Source organism: Porites lutea, chromosome 4, assembly GCF_958299795.1.
Source record: "Porites lutea chromosome 4, jaPorLute2.1, whole genome shotgun sequence".
In the NCBI taxonomy this organism is placed as follows: domain Eukaryota; kingdom Metazoa; phylum Cnidaria; class Anthozoa; order Scleractinia; family Poritidae; genus Porites; species Porites lutea.
Genome location: NC_133204.1, coordinates 39,335,970 through 39,351,195, shown reverse-complemented (window position 1 = coordinate 39,351,195; position 15,226 = coordinate 39,335,970). Strand labels below are relative to the sequence as shown.

Below are 15,226 nucleotides of genomic sequence, written 5' to 3'. Positions count from 1 at the left end.
TTTCACGTGAGTATGTAATTAATTAAGTACAAGGTGAATAAAGGTATTGTTGTGTTGTTGTTTCTTTCTTGTCTCCTTGTTTTTTTTCTTTGTTAAGGACCAAATAGCTTCTTTTCAATTAAAGCAAATCATTGTGTTTTTATACTAAGTGTTCCGTGTGTGTGATTATTTCATTGCGTGATTGCGACCGAGTTTGATTATAGCGGAATTTAGTACAACCGGTTCAGAGTTGTTCTGCATGCAGTTGATAGTTTGAACGTTAAACATGAATTACGATCGAGAAAAATAAAGCAGTTATGTATCATGCAGACATTTCCAAACGATATTTCTCGGTTTGCCACTTGAAAATCGTGTTTTACTTTTTGCATGAATTAAAGCAAAGGTCAAGGCGTAGTGACGTCACTGGACGGCATTAACGGCCGGTCGATTCAAACGTTACTGAGGGAGTAATAACGACTCGAAGTAATCGGATGAAATTCAGGCTAGTCGACACATTCCCGGTGGCTCCTTTGTCCGAGCACCCGATTTCCGGACTATTTAAAACCCCAAGGACAAATGATTAGCCTACTTAAATCCTGTTTTTTTTTTACCGACTGGTATCTTCCAGATTACTCTTACTTGACTAGGCCCTGTAAAATAAATTTGATTTATAATTATGACCAGTATTTGGAGAAACCGGATTTTTAGTAACCAAAACCCTCTTGAAATATTCCAACGAGAGCCAAGCTGCCGTTGAATTTCCAGCATCATTATCAACCAAAAAAATAAGTGGTAATGAGGTGACAGATTCACTAGGCGCCCATGTTACAAGCTCCCCAAAATAAAAGGCTTTTTTAAAGACTTTTACTTCAGAAACTCGCTCTCACGTTTATGCTCTGCCAAGTTAGAGGTGCAAAATGTAGCCTACCAGCGAGGAAAGACCAAGGAGCGGGATTTTCGGTTTTGGCCGCGCGAGAAATGGAACGAGAGCTCTTTCACTCGCGCCATTTGACTCTCGCTCCTCGTTCTTTGCTCCAAAATTGCACGGAATCGCTGGCGACGCAGGCTACTATTAACAGACAGAAAACAGTTAAAAAAATAATGCTCAAGCGGTGTTTTTATAACCAGCATTTATTGAGAAATTTTATATATATGTTTTATTCTCTGTCTAGTCTCTGATGGTAAAAAGCATTCAACCTCATTTCGCTCGCTGTAGTTTTGAGCGGTAGATCGAGAGGCTCCAGCACAAACTAGAAACTGGACAGAGGTAAAGTTTAATAGTCCAAGTTTGTCTTTCCAGTCTAAAATAATATAGCCTACATAGCCCGCCAAACAAATTTCATTGCATTGGTATGAAATGGCATTGGTAGGATTTTGCTTTCTTGCCCAGGATCAGTGTGCGGAAATTTTTTTCCCAAGGTACTGCCTTGCAGTGGCAGAGCCAGGGGAGGGTCCCGGGGGTCCCAGGCCCCCCTTATTTTTAGACCAAACTGAGGCCCGAGGGGCTGAAAAAAGGTTTTTTGAGACCGGGCTCCCCCTTATCCGATAAGGGTCAGGGTCTGGATGACCGTCCCCCCACCCCACCCCCTTATCTGAAGGTATGGATCCGCCCGGCTGTCCTTGACCAGTTTTGTTTCCTTTGAAACCAGTCGAAAGTTCACTTTAAAGGTCTTTAAATGATAAAGGCAAAGTTTTATACCTACTTATCGTTGTATTTCATGTCTGGTTCGTAATGATAAATAAGAACACTAAACATAGAAGATTTGAAGATTAAAATGTTTAATCATCTGGCCTTTTTGACAGTTACAAAATGAAAAAGTAACGTAATTTTGTTTCGGAGGGGCGAGAGGGGTTTGGGGTGGATGGGTACATGTTCCGTCATTCCCGGAAGGGAGGAATAACGCTTCCCCCAAAAAACGCCTGCGTGGGAGGCTATGACATAACCGTATCTGTAAACAGAAAACAAATTGGAAACAAGTCATCAGCACGGCCACGGCATAGCCTCTGTGTAAATATAACGCTTCGGTGTAGGTGGATATTATCCGGACATAGCCGGCGAAGCAAGCGTTTCCGTTCGAGTAATTGCACGAAAGTTGGAGTGAGAGCAAGAGAAATGCAAGTTCAGTTCACTTCTCTTTTTTGCTCTCATCCCAACTTTCTCTACGAACTCGCGCGGAAATGCTTGCAACGTAGGCTAAATTTCCAGAAGTCCTAGTTTTTCAGTCTCAATTTGCTAAGAAGTTCGGTCGATGCGTAAATCCTTGCTTTCTCCTCAGACGCTTCGTTTTTCCGCACTTTGCACGCAATAAAGCGCGGGTGCGAAGTGGTTAGTTCCAATAGTTGCCGGCCAGTCAGTTTAGCATTATGGTTTAACGTTGCTGTAAAATATATCCGTTTTCACTACGCGTGCCTTACTCTTCGGCCGCGGCACTAACTCCCAGCTTGGGTAGGGTAGACACCTTTGAACCCTGACCCAGTGTTCAGAGGACAAAATCTTTTCAGTTTGGTACTAATGTTTAAAGGGACAGGTTCTCGGTTCAGTGCAAGCCCATTTATCAAAATGCTGTTTCTCCACCGGGACATGCTGTATCGTCTATGCAAACAATATGACTCATGTCATAATGTTGTCAAAGAACCAATCTGCACACTCCCCTGGCAGTCACTTGCACTTTTTCCAATTTATTATTAAACTTTTGAGGCAAAACATCGTATGCAAGTTAGTCATTTATTTCACTGATCAGGATTTATTTCTATGTACATCAGCGACTATTTCTCTACTATTACCGAACAATGCCGTAAGGCGATCCAGTGATTAAATTATCACCCAGATACAGCTCAGAAAAAGCGGTTCGTATCCATAGCTAGTGTAGGCTCGATTACCATCCGCTGTTCGGGAAGTGAGTTCGTGCCCCTCCCCCGAATAGTAGGGACCTTACGAAATTACGACGGCGAAGGGAACGGCAACGTCAAAAAGCAATAGGTTTAGTTGGCAAAACAACAACTCTGCACGTGCATGAGGCTTTTTTGTACATTTCTCAGCCGTCCATGCAAAAACTACGACGTACACCGACCAAATTTTCAGTTTTTTAAGGACAAATTCTACCTTCTCTGTCTGAACTCGGGTGTGGCCCCCTCTCTTCAGCTCCAACATAAATTCCCTTCTTTTAAGTAACCGGGCGACTTGGGATAATCGCGAAATGTTTTGAAAGGATGCGGAGTCTATTTTTCAAGGAGGTTATCATGGACGTCGCCGTTGTCGGATCGTAAGGTCCCTAGTCCCTTCTCAGGGGGGAGGGGAGGACCGAGAACCGACGGAAATCGAGCCCATGACTAGAGGTTCTTAATCATTTGTACAAAATCTCCAAATTAGAATAGATATGCTGTAGGCAGGAAGAGAGCAGCAGTCTGGACTGATGGTAGCTAATGCGGATTTTTTTCTCTTGAAGGTATATAATATACCTGTAAGTGGACACCTCTAAAATGGCGCTCGGGATAAATACATAGCTAGATGGGCCGTGTCTGGGTGATTACGTTACAAAGGGAAATACTCAAGACAGATTCGTCACCATTCCTTTTTTACTGAAGGACGAGAAGAGACTGGATATAAGTGTAACATAGCTAGTTTTTTTTTGTTTGCTTGTCTATAAAATCGCTTCACTTGCATCCAATCTTCTTTCGTTCTAGAAACAATAAAGGCCCGGGAGCGAGTCTGGATATTAACGCGACTACTCTATTGTTATTCTAAATAGTTACTGTAATTCATAAAAATATCATCTAAAATGCTTGGTAGTCTAAGGGACAAGTATACAGATGGTAATCGCCCAATTAAAAGCGTTCTGTAAAGCAACACTAACATTAACACTACATCTCGAGGGAAAGGACGGTCACGGACGGTGTTGGAAAGTTTTAGTGTCAAGCAAGAACACAATGATCAATTCGTTGATCTTATGGAAAACTGGTGACGACGAAATGTAGGTTGCTACAGAACATGATTAAAGCTGAAAATAGTTTTAAAATACGTTGTTACATAGAACTAAGACGATTGAAGGACTGGACGTAATTTTCTATTTACAACTTAAGAGCAGAATTTTGTACGACTTGGCACGAACTTAGAGTTTGAAAAAAAAAAAGGCGCGTGGATATCGAATCAACCGTAGGAATACAAAAATCGGTTTTCGTTCCAAAGTGAGTCGAGCCGTGAGGAATTGTTGAGACTCACAGTAGCTTAACGGTTACTACGTACAGCCACAGAGTTCGTTGGCTGACGGTGTTTCAGCCTTCGTTTGTGACCATGATAATAACTGACCTCTGTCTCGTTACTCTGGATAGAAATCACGACAATAAGGTTAGCAGCCTTGTTCGTGAAAGCCTCATGATTCAAATGGTGTCATGAACAAAGAGAAGTGAAAATGTTGACAATGTGGATGAAATAGTTTCTCTGTTTTTGCTTCTTTTGTCTAAACTTATTTTCCTGCATTTAGTACTTTATCTGTAAATTACATAAAACTCTGATAGCTTTTTTATCCATTAAAAACTTTGTTCCATGTTTACTTTTGTCACGCATTTAAGGAGGGTGGATCTCCATGGTCCGTCGATTCGTATCCGTCTAAAGGTCCACAAGGCATGCCTCGGCCCCCTCCGTTAAAGGCCCCTGTTAATAGAAACGACAAGGTGAGGGTCTATTTTCTTTTTTGGCCTATAGAAACAACAACCCATCAACCTAAAGAGAGCAGGGTAACTTTACCACGTTAATTGTTAAAAAACAGTTCTTTTTGAATGGTCGCGCTATAACGCTGCTTTTCAGGTTAAAGGCACAGTCAGAATCCAGTTTAACTGTAAATTTAGACAGGCCTTAAGGAAGAGTTTTCGTGTTGTCAAGACAGAAATCAACACTCGCCATTACAATATTCCTACATTGTTCGTTTTCAGGCAGTCGCGCCTGGACTTGATGACATTTCAAACAATCCATAAAAGTGTGCGGACCTCTTCGCAAAAAGACTTCTGTTTCATTAAAACCTTTAAAAATAACTTAACTGAAATTCACATATTCTAGCCAATGCCTTAAGATTCCTTTTCTGTCCCATCATTCTCTCTTTATGGAAATATCACCAACTCACCTCTTGAGGACCTTCTACCTCGTCGACCTCTTCCTCGAGCAGCAGCTGCTCCTGGGGTGTCGAATGGTTTGTCCACACCTGGTACAGCTCTCTTTTCAGGCGCCTCTTCTTCTACTTTTTCTTCTTCCCGCCTCTTGAGACAAGCTGCTTTTGGGTTCAAGTTTCGCTCTGTAAAGCCAAAATAAGCAAGTTAGAGAGTTAACTAAAAACACTTTCAAATCTTACTCGAGCTTTGATATACGTTTTCCCTACTTCACAATAAAAACAAACGACTTTTTCGCATAGCAGATACAAAAACAAACAAACGAACAAAAAAAAAACAATGTAAATCATCGTCATCATCATCCCCTGGTTGTAGACGGACACCATAACAAAAGTCAAAAGCTCACCTCGCACTTGTGACTCCAAACTCGTGATAACTGACACTGCTTGGTGAAGAATGACAAGCTGTGGAAAAACAACATGTGTCAGTGTCATAAAAGAAGCACGGTAAAGATGAAACAAGTACAAATCGTGAAATGAAAGGAACTGAAAGCGGCAATTTAGTGTCAGAAAGAAATGAAGAACGAACACATCACCCTGGATGTGGAGATGTAAGTAACTGTATAGAGATGTAACTGGGCGCCATGCATTCTACAAATTAACCCAGAGGAAACTGTCAGTATTGTACAACCCAAACCGAGTCATAACATCAGCGGATCGCAATGAGGGCAGACAATATCATAAACGAATCAGATAACGGAGAAAACGAAAACGCGATCTATCAAGTCAACACTGGTTTTGGTCTTGCGTTCACTGGTTGAAAACTTGTCAAGATATTTTTCGCTCAACCAAAAAACCAAGGCAGTCGCAAGATTACTATGAAAAGCGCTTTAAAACTCTGCATCTATCTGTCACTGACTCTGTATTTCGAGAAGAAGTAACTTGTTGTACCCATTCACTAGAACCCTCTCTGGCAATGCTTTAGGTTGATACTATTTTTTTGTTCTCTTGTGATTTACAAAATGAATTTAAAATGTTCATCAAACGTTCATCGGAGGGCCACTTCAGAGCTTTACTATGTCAGAATCAGGGAGTTCTACTGAGTCCTCACGATCTTGGTCGCAGAAGCAAACAGTGCCACGGCAGAGATTAACAAGCTGCCTCAACAACTCTTGTTCATGAGACATCTACAACTGTCATTATAAGACCTGTTGAATTTTACCTTTGTTTGGGGTTTGTCGTTCTGTAAATGTAATTGACACATTCGGCCCAATTCTTTGAAGGCACCATTGATGTCTCGGACCCTCATCCTGTAATAAACAGTCATCATTGTTTGAGTTGTAGATAGCTAGCTCTGTATCTCACCTTAGTTTGTTTAGAATTAGCATTGCCTTTGTCACCCTGTAAATGCATCATACACATTCGTCCCAATTCTTTGAATGCTCCATTTATGTCTCGAACTCTCAACCTGTTAAGGCAAGGTGACACGACAAATGTCTACTAAGCTACAGAACAAGAATCAGGGCTCGAAGTTAACTTTTTAGTGCACTTGCAAAGTCGTGCTAGTAAGATTTGTTCCACTAGCAAACTGGTGAGACCACTAGCAAATTCTTTCCTTTTGTTTGGGAGACATGGATTACTCTACCTCGCAAACGCTTCCTAGTGGATATTTTTCTCATTCGCAAATTATCAAAAATCAATCGCACTTTGCGAGTTTGCGAGCGTTAGTTTCGAGCCCTGAATTAGAATGAAATTGGACCTCAAGAAAATCATGGATTTCACTTTGACCCTTTACAGACAACTTCTTTTCATTCTAAGGAAGAAATTTGTAATATATAAAATAATATTTTTCCCGACATCGATATTCCCTCAATTCCACACGTCACTACTACCTTCTTTCTAATTCCGTCACAAGTCCTTAAGTTAAATTACAAGTAAAAGCACTCTGAATTTGTGGGATATAAAGTTCCTGGGCCCATTTGTTAAAAGGCCAAATAGTACTAACCCGGAAATAAGATAATGTTGATTCGGGTTTCTTCAAGCCGAGTGGTAACGGGTCAAGTCGCCCGAAAGTCATCGCGTCCGAAGGATGTCGATTCAAGTGGCCCGAAATTTTAATAAAGAGTGTATGTAATATATCTCGTTCTGTAAGCGATAATGAGACAAAACCAGCGGGATAATTGTGTAAAAGTCGCGTTCTTTAGGCAATGATGCTATGGTGAGACGAAACAAGTGGGATGGATGTGTATCCTATCCCGTTCTTTTAGCCTTGATGAAACAAACAAGCACATCAAAGGAGTAACATAAGATTTGATGAGACGAAACAAGCGGGATTAAGATGTTAGGATGTTGCTGAGCATGATATAAAATTGCGGGCTACTTGGTAAAAATTTCGGTCGACACGACATAACTCTGGTTTAGGGCGACAAAACTTTGGGCGAGATGACTTTTGGGCGAGATGGCCGTAAACCAAGCCAAGTACTTGAAACTATTTACAACTCGACTGAATAAACTTGTATCGAAACGACCGATAACCTCCATTAGTTAGCGATATGAAAGAGAGGAAGTGGATCATTCTGTACCTTTCTCTGGCATTATTGGCATATCTTCTTTCTTGTTCTCGCACAACTCTGACTCTGCCCCCCTCTTCAATACCATCGTCTGTTAATTTATCGTCATCATCAAGGTCATCCACTACCAAGTCCCTGTTGTTTATATCCTCTCCAATATCCCCACTGCTCTTTACGTCTTGTTCGGATGATGATTTTTTGCTGCCTTTAGAGCCCTCGCCGGTGTCCATTTTAGAGCCATCTACAAGTAGATATACAATAGATTTTACCACTGCAATATACAACATTATTTTAGACTAAACTAGTCTTGTAATAGAAGAGTTAGTCAGGAAACGTTTTCTTCACTCTACATGTATATACAGTAAAAACCCTTCACTAACAACCTGATTTTTAAGAGTCTGTTAGACAAAAATTGGCCAGTTAGGCGCCCTCTATACAAGAACCAGTTAAGCCTAAAATTTGAAACAGGTTCTTATTTTCTAAAATCTTTTAGAAAATTCTGTACACTTAGGCAAATAAGTTAAGTCAACATTCAGCCTTATTAGTCCAGCTGCAATTCTAATGGTATACAAGTTTTACCTAAGAAATAACCTGAATACCACTTAATTCTCTTAGCTATGTGATGTATTTTTTTCTTCAGAAAATAAGAACCTATTTACATGTGAGAACCCAAATAGCCTAAATTTGAGCTAATAGGCCACTTCCGAGTTCCCAAAAACCCTCACTTTCAAAATGAGGCCAAGTGCACGACCTTTCTTGTGGAAATGAGTCGTCTTATTTATACGAGACTAAAAAATCATTTTCATATCAAAGGCTGAGCACCTAACCTCGTTTAGATACAGACGTTTGGGGGGGGGGGGGAACTCGGAAATGGCCTATTACCTCACGGAAGGACCTGTTTATGCTAACTTGGGAAAATGCAGGTTGTTAGTTACGGGTTTTCACTGTACACTAATAAATTAATATTGAAAACAGATACCTCCCCTAGACAGATGTTGAGGTCCACTTTCATTCTCAAGCCAATCAACCAAACTGAATAAATTCTAAAGTTTTAGGTTACAAACAGCACCACCTTCAAGTAAGTGCTTACCCACCCTCATAAACAGATTTGGCTATAACTGTTATAAAGTGCGAAGAGCCAATATTGTTGAGAGAAAAGTGAATTTTTTACGGCTTGTCGCAACAATAGAGGTAGAGTCAAAACACCTCGATACAAACACCAAAAGATTAAAATTAAGTATCCACATGACTGAGATGTCCTTATTAGAGATAAGAAATGTATAAAGCGGTATCCTAGGGATCAAGAGAGCTGACCATTACAGAGACGTGTATGTAAAGAGGGTTTGATTGTATCCTCAATTACTGAACTGAAATTTAAATTTTAAATGCCTTAAACCACGGCAAAACAACACAAGTACAAGGAAAAGTTCAAATATAGTGCATACATCTTGATTCGCTGGTCTCCGAGTTACTTGGGGACATTTGCGAGCCTGCTCCTCTACTTGATAAATTACTAGGAGATGTCATGCCATGGTCATCTTCCATTCCACTGTGACTCTAGAAAAAAAACACAAGTGATGAAAATAAATCAGCACAGTTATCTATCATTATGGCACATTTTTGTTTTCCTTTGTCAAACAGCAACCTATTTGCAGGTGTAATTCTTACAGATGTCTAAATTATAAATATTTCTATTTGGACAAAAGCTAATTAACCTGAGTATCAGGCCTTCCTTAGTCGTTTTGATACAAGTTTATTCAGTCGAGGTGTAAATAGTTCCACATACTTGGCTTAAAAGAACAAAGAATATTCACCCAAAAAGTTTTTTCTTGTTCATGCACAAACTATATTCGAAGTGAAAGGAAATTTGTGCAGTTTCACTATTTGGGTTCGTAAGGACCGGTTTCCCTTAGGGGTTAGGGGAGAGGAGATTTTAAAGGGTGGAGGGAGAGGAAGGTGGAAGAGAGAGAGAGAGAAAAAGAGGGCTCTCATTTTGCTCTCTCCACTATTTGCTTCTCTCATCTCCTTTCCTCCAGAAAACCCTGATACTCAGGCTAACAGTGAACTAACCCTTTCTTTCTCATACTGAATGATGGAGTCTTGTGAGGTGATTTTAAATTGAGTCTGTGGATGAAATCCTATGGTATGACCATTCAAATGAAACCTCTTCAGCAGTACTTTCACATGGTTTTACACATTTAGTATGTACCGGTAGTTCTAACTTTTGAGTCTGTGGACAAAATCGTATGGTGTGACCATTCGAATGAAACCTCTTGAGAAGTACTCTCACATGGCACCATTTGTCTTTCAGAATTGTACAAAATGAAATTTCAAAATTTTCCTGAATTTTGACTTTGGCCACTTTAGGATGTGAGAGGGGTTAAAAGATTGGCTCACCATTTGCTCCATGGGTTGCACAACTGAAGGTACACTACTGCCCACAGATGTGGAATAGCTTACTCCTTGAACACCAGCACCACCTGCTGCTGCTGCTGCCGCTGCTGCTCCTGCACTCAGTAGGCTACTAGCTAAGCCAGGAGGGAGACTTCCTTCAGCATGGGTACGCAGAACATGAATAGCATCATCAAGCCTTTCCTCCATCCGACTTTGCTGTGGAGGACAATACTACAAGGAATTAATGGAAAGGAATTATATTTTGCAGTAATTTTGATTCTCTTCCACTAAGTAGGTCAGGCAACATATTTGCATTTAAGAATTCAAAAAAAGCTCCAAACACTATGCAATCATTTAATCTTTGTTGTAGACACTTGCAACTTCATCAAGATCACTCTTTACCCATTTATTAAAATGCTCTAGCAGAGAGCTACATCAACTGTAAACAGATAAGGAGCATCTACCTTCCCCTAAACTCCTTAGTGCTTAATTTGAAAGAAAACAGTTATGTTGCTTACTAGAGAGTGTAGGTGGCTCTCATATGGAGGCGAGGTTGGTTGAGTTGTCCTTCCCCAGCTTGCAGAATGGCCTGAAGCTCCTGAACCAGCTGGAATGAAAATAACAAAACATTGATGTTGCCATGTACAACTTTTTGAGTAGACAGAGCACAAGGCATAACTCCACAGAAAACAACAGTTGTTTAAGTTCTTTAATCAATAGTGAAACAAAGCCAACAAGAACAACAACTAATGGAAACTGTTTCCAAATTGCAGCACTTGAAATCTCACTGTAAGATGTGCACAGCATGATGACAACAATGTATGTTAAGACATTCTTGTACAATGAAAACATTAAAATGGTTCTTCTTGATGTGAGAGCACTGGAGGGTATCTAAGTAGACATTGGCTGGTAGCTGAATCCCTAGAACACATCCACACATGTTTATTGAGTCTTCGGTTGAAATCCTAGTGGTAACCATCAAACAGAATGCTCAAACAATACCAAGTCTTGCATGGTGTGTTGCTAACTACCTAAGCTAAAAAAGGTTGTGAATGAAATCTGTCTAGATGAGCGGTGGTATTACAGTAGAATCTTAACAACTCAAATTCCCTGCTAACTGGAACAAAATTTCCTTACCCTTGATCAAAATTTCACTGAAATTTACTTCAATAACTCGAATTCCTTGCTAACTCGAACTGTTTTTCTTATTTCCCTTCAGAGTTCAAGTTACCAGAGGTTCTACTGTACTTCTATTTGACTGTACCTGACAAGGGCCTCTCTGATACAGGTGCCAAAGGGGGAGGAGAAGCAACTGGTGTTGATGGGTTGGATGAGTATGATCCACCGTTATCTGTAGGGTAAATCTACAAAACAGTTTATTGTTAGATTAGAGAGATTAAGAGTCGAAAACGTCAGATTCAAGTTGAGAATTTCTCAGAATAGAAAATAAACAGATAAAAACTGTGAAACTACTTATTTTTGTGTAGAAGTAATAAACAGTAAATGACAATTAAGGGGAAATTACTTAGGTCATGTGGTACAAATACGTGAATCCTAATCTCTTTATTGTTATTTAGTAGTGCATTGCACAACACATTTAATGTAAGTGGGTCTGCTACTATCATCTACATGTTTATTAAGTGTCATGGCATAATTATTGACAACATAATTTTGATGTTTCACACTTAAGGCAAACGAAATTATTAAGCAGCTCTCCTGGGGAAAGTGGCAAGAGCTAGGACGTACTACTCATTTACTACTTATTTAATAGACGGCCACCCAACAAAGAAGTGACTGCAATACACATTTCAAAAATAATCTCATTTGTTAACCCTGGTAGCCAAATTGCAGACTAATTACATTAGTAAGTAATTATTACTTTAAAGCTTAAGCTCAAATGTAGGGTCAATGAGACTCCTTAACCCTTCAAGTCCCAATAGTGACCAACATCAATTTTCTCCTAACGATATCCATACATTGTCAACAGATGAGGTTATGAGAATTAATAAAATGGTCACCTACAAGAAAATACTTTGATCTTTTATCAAATTCTCTCAACTAATTCTTTAAGGAAATGTATAGAGATCAGTTTGGAGAACTTGTATGCGGATATTGGGGCTTAAAGGGTTAATATGCATACTCTGACCCAACAGCCAGATGATGAGGATCAATTTAGGTTTTTGGGACACTGACCACCTACCCCTCCCCTACACCAACATTAACACTTACTTGTCACTTAGGGCAAAATGTTGGCTTAGGGGAGGGGTAGTTAGGCAGTTTCTAGAAACCTTGATTGATCAGAAGATGACCACTGTGTTTTTATTGGCTACCAAACTAGGCAAGGTGGGCCTATCTTGCCTGTTTTGGATTGCCTGCTTTGTTCCTGCAAGAAAAATAATTTATTTTGGCCATTTCATGAATTCTGTCACACTTACTGATGCTAAGGCTTTTCCTAGAGTGTCCCCTGTCTGTGAGCCAGACGTTGGTGCTCTGGAGCTGTGAGCAGCTACACATAAAAATAAATAATACAATAAAAACACAATTGAATGGCTCTTCTTAAATGACAGAACATACAATAAACAGTTTCATCAGGCTACACCTGTAGAGAATTAACTACTGATTATTGCAGATGGTTGATTTAGTTCACTATGCAGGCTACATTTACCTCACATAAACTTAGCTTAGCTATATTATTTTTCTTCTCAAAATAAGGACCTTTTTAAGAACCTGAATAGTGTAAATTTGTGCTAATTACTATTAATGTAAGAACCTGTTAAGGCTAACTTGGGAAAATGCAGGTTCTTACTTCCACATTTTTACTGTATAATGCTTACCCATGGGATCATTTCCATTTAGAGGGGGTGATACTGAAGAGTGTAGATATGGAGACGATGGTCCGTGGTGCATACCAGACTGTCTAAAGGAAGTCATTGGTGGTAATGTTGAAAGTCTGTCCATTGGCTCCCCATGGCCCAAGTGATGGTATCCCTGTGAAAAATTGAGAAGTTAGCAGGGAATTCAAGCTATCGCGGTGAATTTCAGTGAAATCTTGATGAAGGCAAAGAAAATTTAGTTCAAGTTAGCAGGGAATCCGAGTTATCTGGGTTCTGCTGTAGCTTTGTTGTTGCAGAAAAAATGCAGAAGTTCAATGTAAAGAGAAAACTAAGTTGTTGCTGTTTAAAGCAACAAGAAATTAAATTATAATCTAATCAATGTTCAGTGAGCGCTTTATCCATAACATGTGGAATAGCAATTTTTTATTGTTAAGTTCAGTTAGGGTAACATATAGTTTGAGCTTTGCAAATAACATTCTACATAAGAGAGGCTCTTTAGTGTTGGCATTTGTTACACAGAGTAATATGTACTGCTGTTAATGTCATTGTACACAAAATTAGTAAGAAAGAACATTCAGGTTTGGTTAAGGAAGTAACTGCAAGCTTATTGTATAAGACTGTTAAGTTTTGATTAACCCATGGCTATCATCCAAAGCATTATAAATGAAACACCAACCCAACACCCTTAACTACAACAGTGAGCTTTACATTCACCAAGTGTAATGGTTAGCACTTTGAAGCAACTTGAAAGAAGTCGTCAACACAGAGTTGACTGTTATACAACGTGTGTATATAACACCATAAATAAGTGCCCACCCTAGACTGGTGAATGGCTGAGCCCTTTGCAAAGGCTGAAACAGGAATACCACGTACATCACTCTAAAAGCAAACAAATAAACAAAACCCCTCACTAAAATCAATCCAAAAATCAACCCATCTTCAAAGAAAATGCAAAGACCAAACTGTGCACACAGTTAAGATACACGACGTACCATGCTATCTCTTGGGTGTGTGCCGTAAGCACTGCCATATGGCCCTGCTGAGCCTGAATAAGATCCTGGGCCAAGCTGACCTGCGTGCCCCCATGGATCAGGTGAACCATGATCTGTCCAGAGAAACAAAGGAGATTAACTCTTTAAGACCCAAGAGTGACCAAAGTCAATTTTCTCTCAACATTATCAACAGATAATCTAGAGAAAATATTGTGAGAATCAATGAAATGATCACCTGATGGGAAACGTTTTGATCAGCAAACAAATCCTCTCAGCCAATTCTTTAAGGAAATGTATGGAGATCACTCTGCAGAATTTGTATTTGGATATTGGGGCTTATTAAGGGTTAACATGTGAGAAATCTGTTTGTAATAACCAGAAAATACTATAACTAGGGTGACTGTAGTGGCCTCTTTTTAACATTTCCAGTTGAAATAATCTTTCAGTCTAGTCAGAAGACTTCAGTCTGGCTGTTTTGTAATGTGGGTGTATTAAACTGATTACTGTAGAAATATTAACCGAATGATAATTGTTAGGAGGAAACACTGCATAGATATCAATCAAAAGGAGCCATTTCATATTTCCTTAACAATCATTTTAGTCATAAAATAACAATGGGAGAAGGACTAAGAAACCTTCCCTAGTTATGCAGTGGCTGATTAGCATAAACATAATTATTGTCAACATGTATGAGAAGACAAATAATTCCTACTTTATTTTCTACGTAAGAAAAACTCAAACGACAGAATCAGGATGAAAAGGTGTCTACAACATTGGTGTTGCCCACAGAGAAAGGGAGGTCAGTGGGTTTCGATCATCTCTCAAGACACAAAGTTCCTTTTTTAATGTCTGATTTTTCAGGGAAAATCGATTATTATTGATATACCACACAAACCTACTTCAATAAACATCAGAACAACGAATTAAACAAAAAGTAAACAAAAAAGGTGTAATACAGTTTAACAAACAATATATAACAATGTTCTGCATTATATTAGAAGGGCAACACTCAAAACACTTAAGGAATTCATGGAATCAGTAACTATCAGAAATTTCAGTCAAATATGCAATTAAGATTTTGATGGCAAGCCCTGAATGGAAAATGAAACTAACAAATGTTTATGCTGTCTGAAAATTCAAAAACTAAATCTGGGCAGAGTTAAGCTCCTTTGATATTAATGACAATCAAGACTTAAGTTAAAAAGCAGATCAAACAAAAGAAATGCAGAGCATCTTTGGTCAAGATGTTGGTTTATCATTCTCATCTGGTGCGTCAATAATCTATCAGCCAGATGCTACTACAACCAAACACAAAAGCAAAGGAACAACCGGCAGTCTCTATAATAAAAATGGTAGCC

The 15,226-nt window shown here is 39.3% G+C and overlaps 2 protein-coding genes across 9 annotated transcripts in view; one reads left to right on the top strand and one right to left on the bottom strand.

The window, feature by feature from the left end:
• Window positions 1-15,226, top strand: part of LOC140933545 (annexin A5-like) — a 330,251-nt gene that overhangs the window by 20,563 nt on the left and 294,462 nt on the right. The window lies entirely within an intron of this gene.
• LOC140933542 (transcription factor 12-like) overlaps window positions 2,686-15,226 on the bottom strand; it is a 30,741-nt gene continuing 18,200 nt past the window's right edge. For 5 of the 8 annotated variants that reach the window (XM_073383132.1, XM_073383135.1, XM_073383133.1 and 2 more), the window contains 13 exons: window positions 13,869-13,981; window positions 13,693-13,755; window positions 12,877-13,030; window positions 12,478-12,548; window positions 11,307-11,406; window positions 10,561-10,649; window positions 10,046-10,273; window positions 9,094-9,205; window positions 7,661-7,889; window positions 6,444-6,546; window positions 5,486-5,543; window positions 5,097-5,264; window positions 2,686-4,630 (listed from right to left, as the gene is read on the bottom strand). In XM_073383132.1, coding sequence (XP_073239233.1) covers window positions 4,536-4,630; window positions 5,097-5,264; window positions 5,486-5,543; window positions 6,444-6,546; window positions 7,661-7,889; window positions 9,094-9,205; window positions 10,046-10,273; window positions 10,561-10,649; window positions 11,307-11,406; window positions 12,478-12,548; window positions 12,877-13,030; window positions 13,693-13,755; window positions 13,869-13,981 — 1,583 coding nt within the window. In that variant the 3' untranslated portion in view covers window positions 2,686-4,535. Of the gene's footprint in view, window positions 4,631-5,096; window positions 5,265-5,485; window positions 5,544-6,300; window positions 6,389-6,443; window positions 6,547-7,660; window positions 7,890-9,093; window positions 9,206-10,045; window positions 10,274-10,560; window positions 10,650-11,306; window positions 11,407-12,477; window positions 12,549-12,876; window positions 13,031-13,692; window positions 13,756-13,868; window positions 13,982-15,226 lie in introns of all 8 variants that reach the window. The other 3 variants (XM_073383137.1, XM_073383136.1, XM_073383138.1) reach the window with 3 other exon arrangements.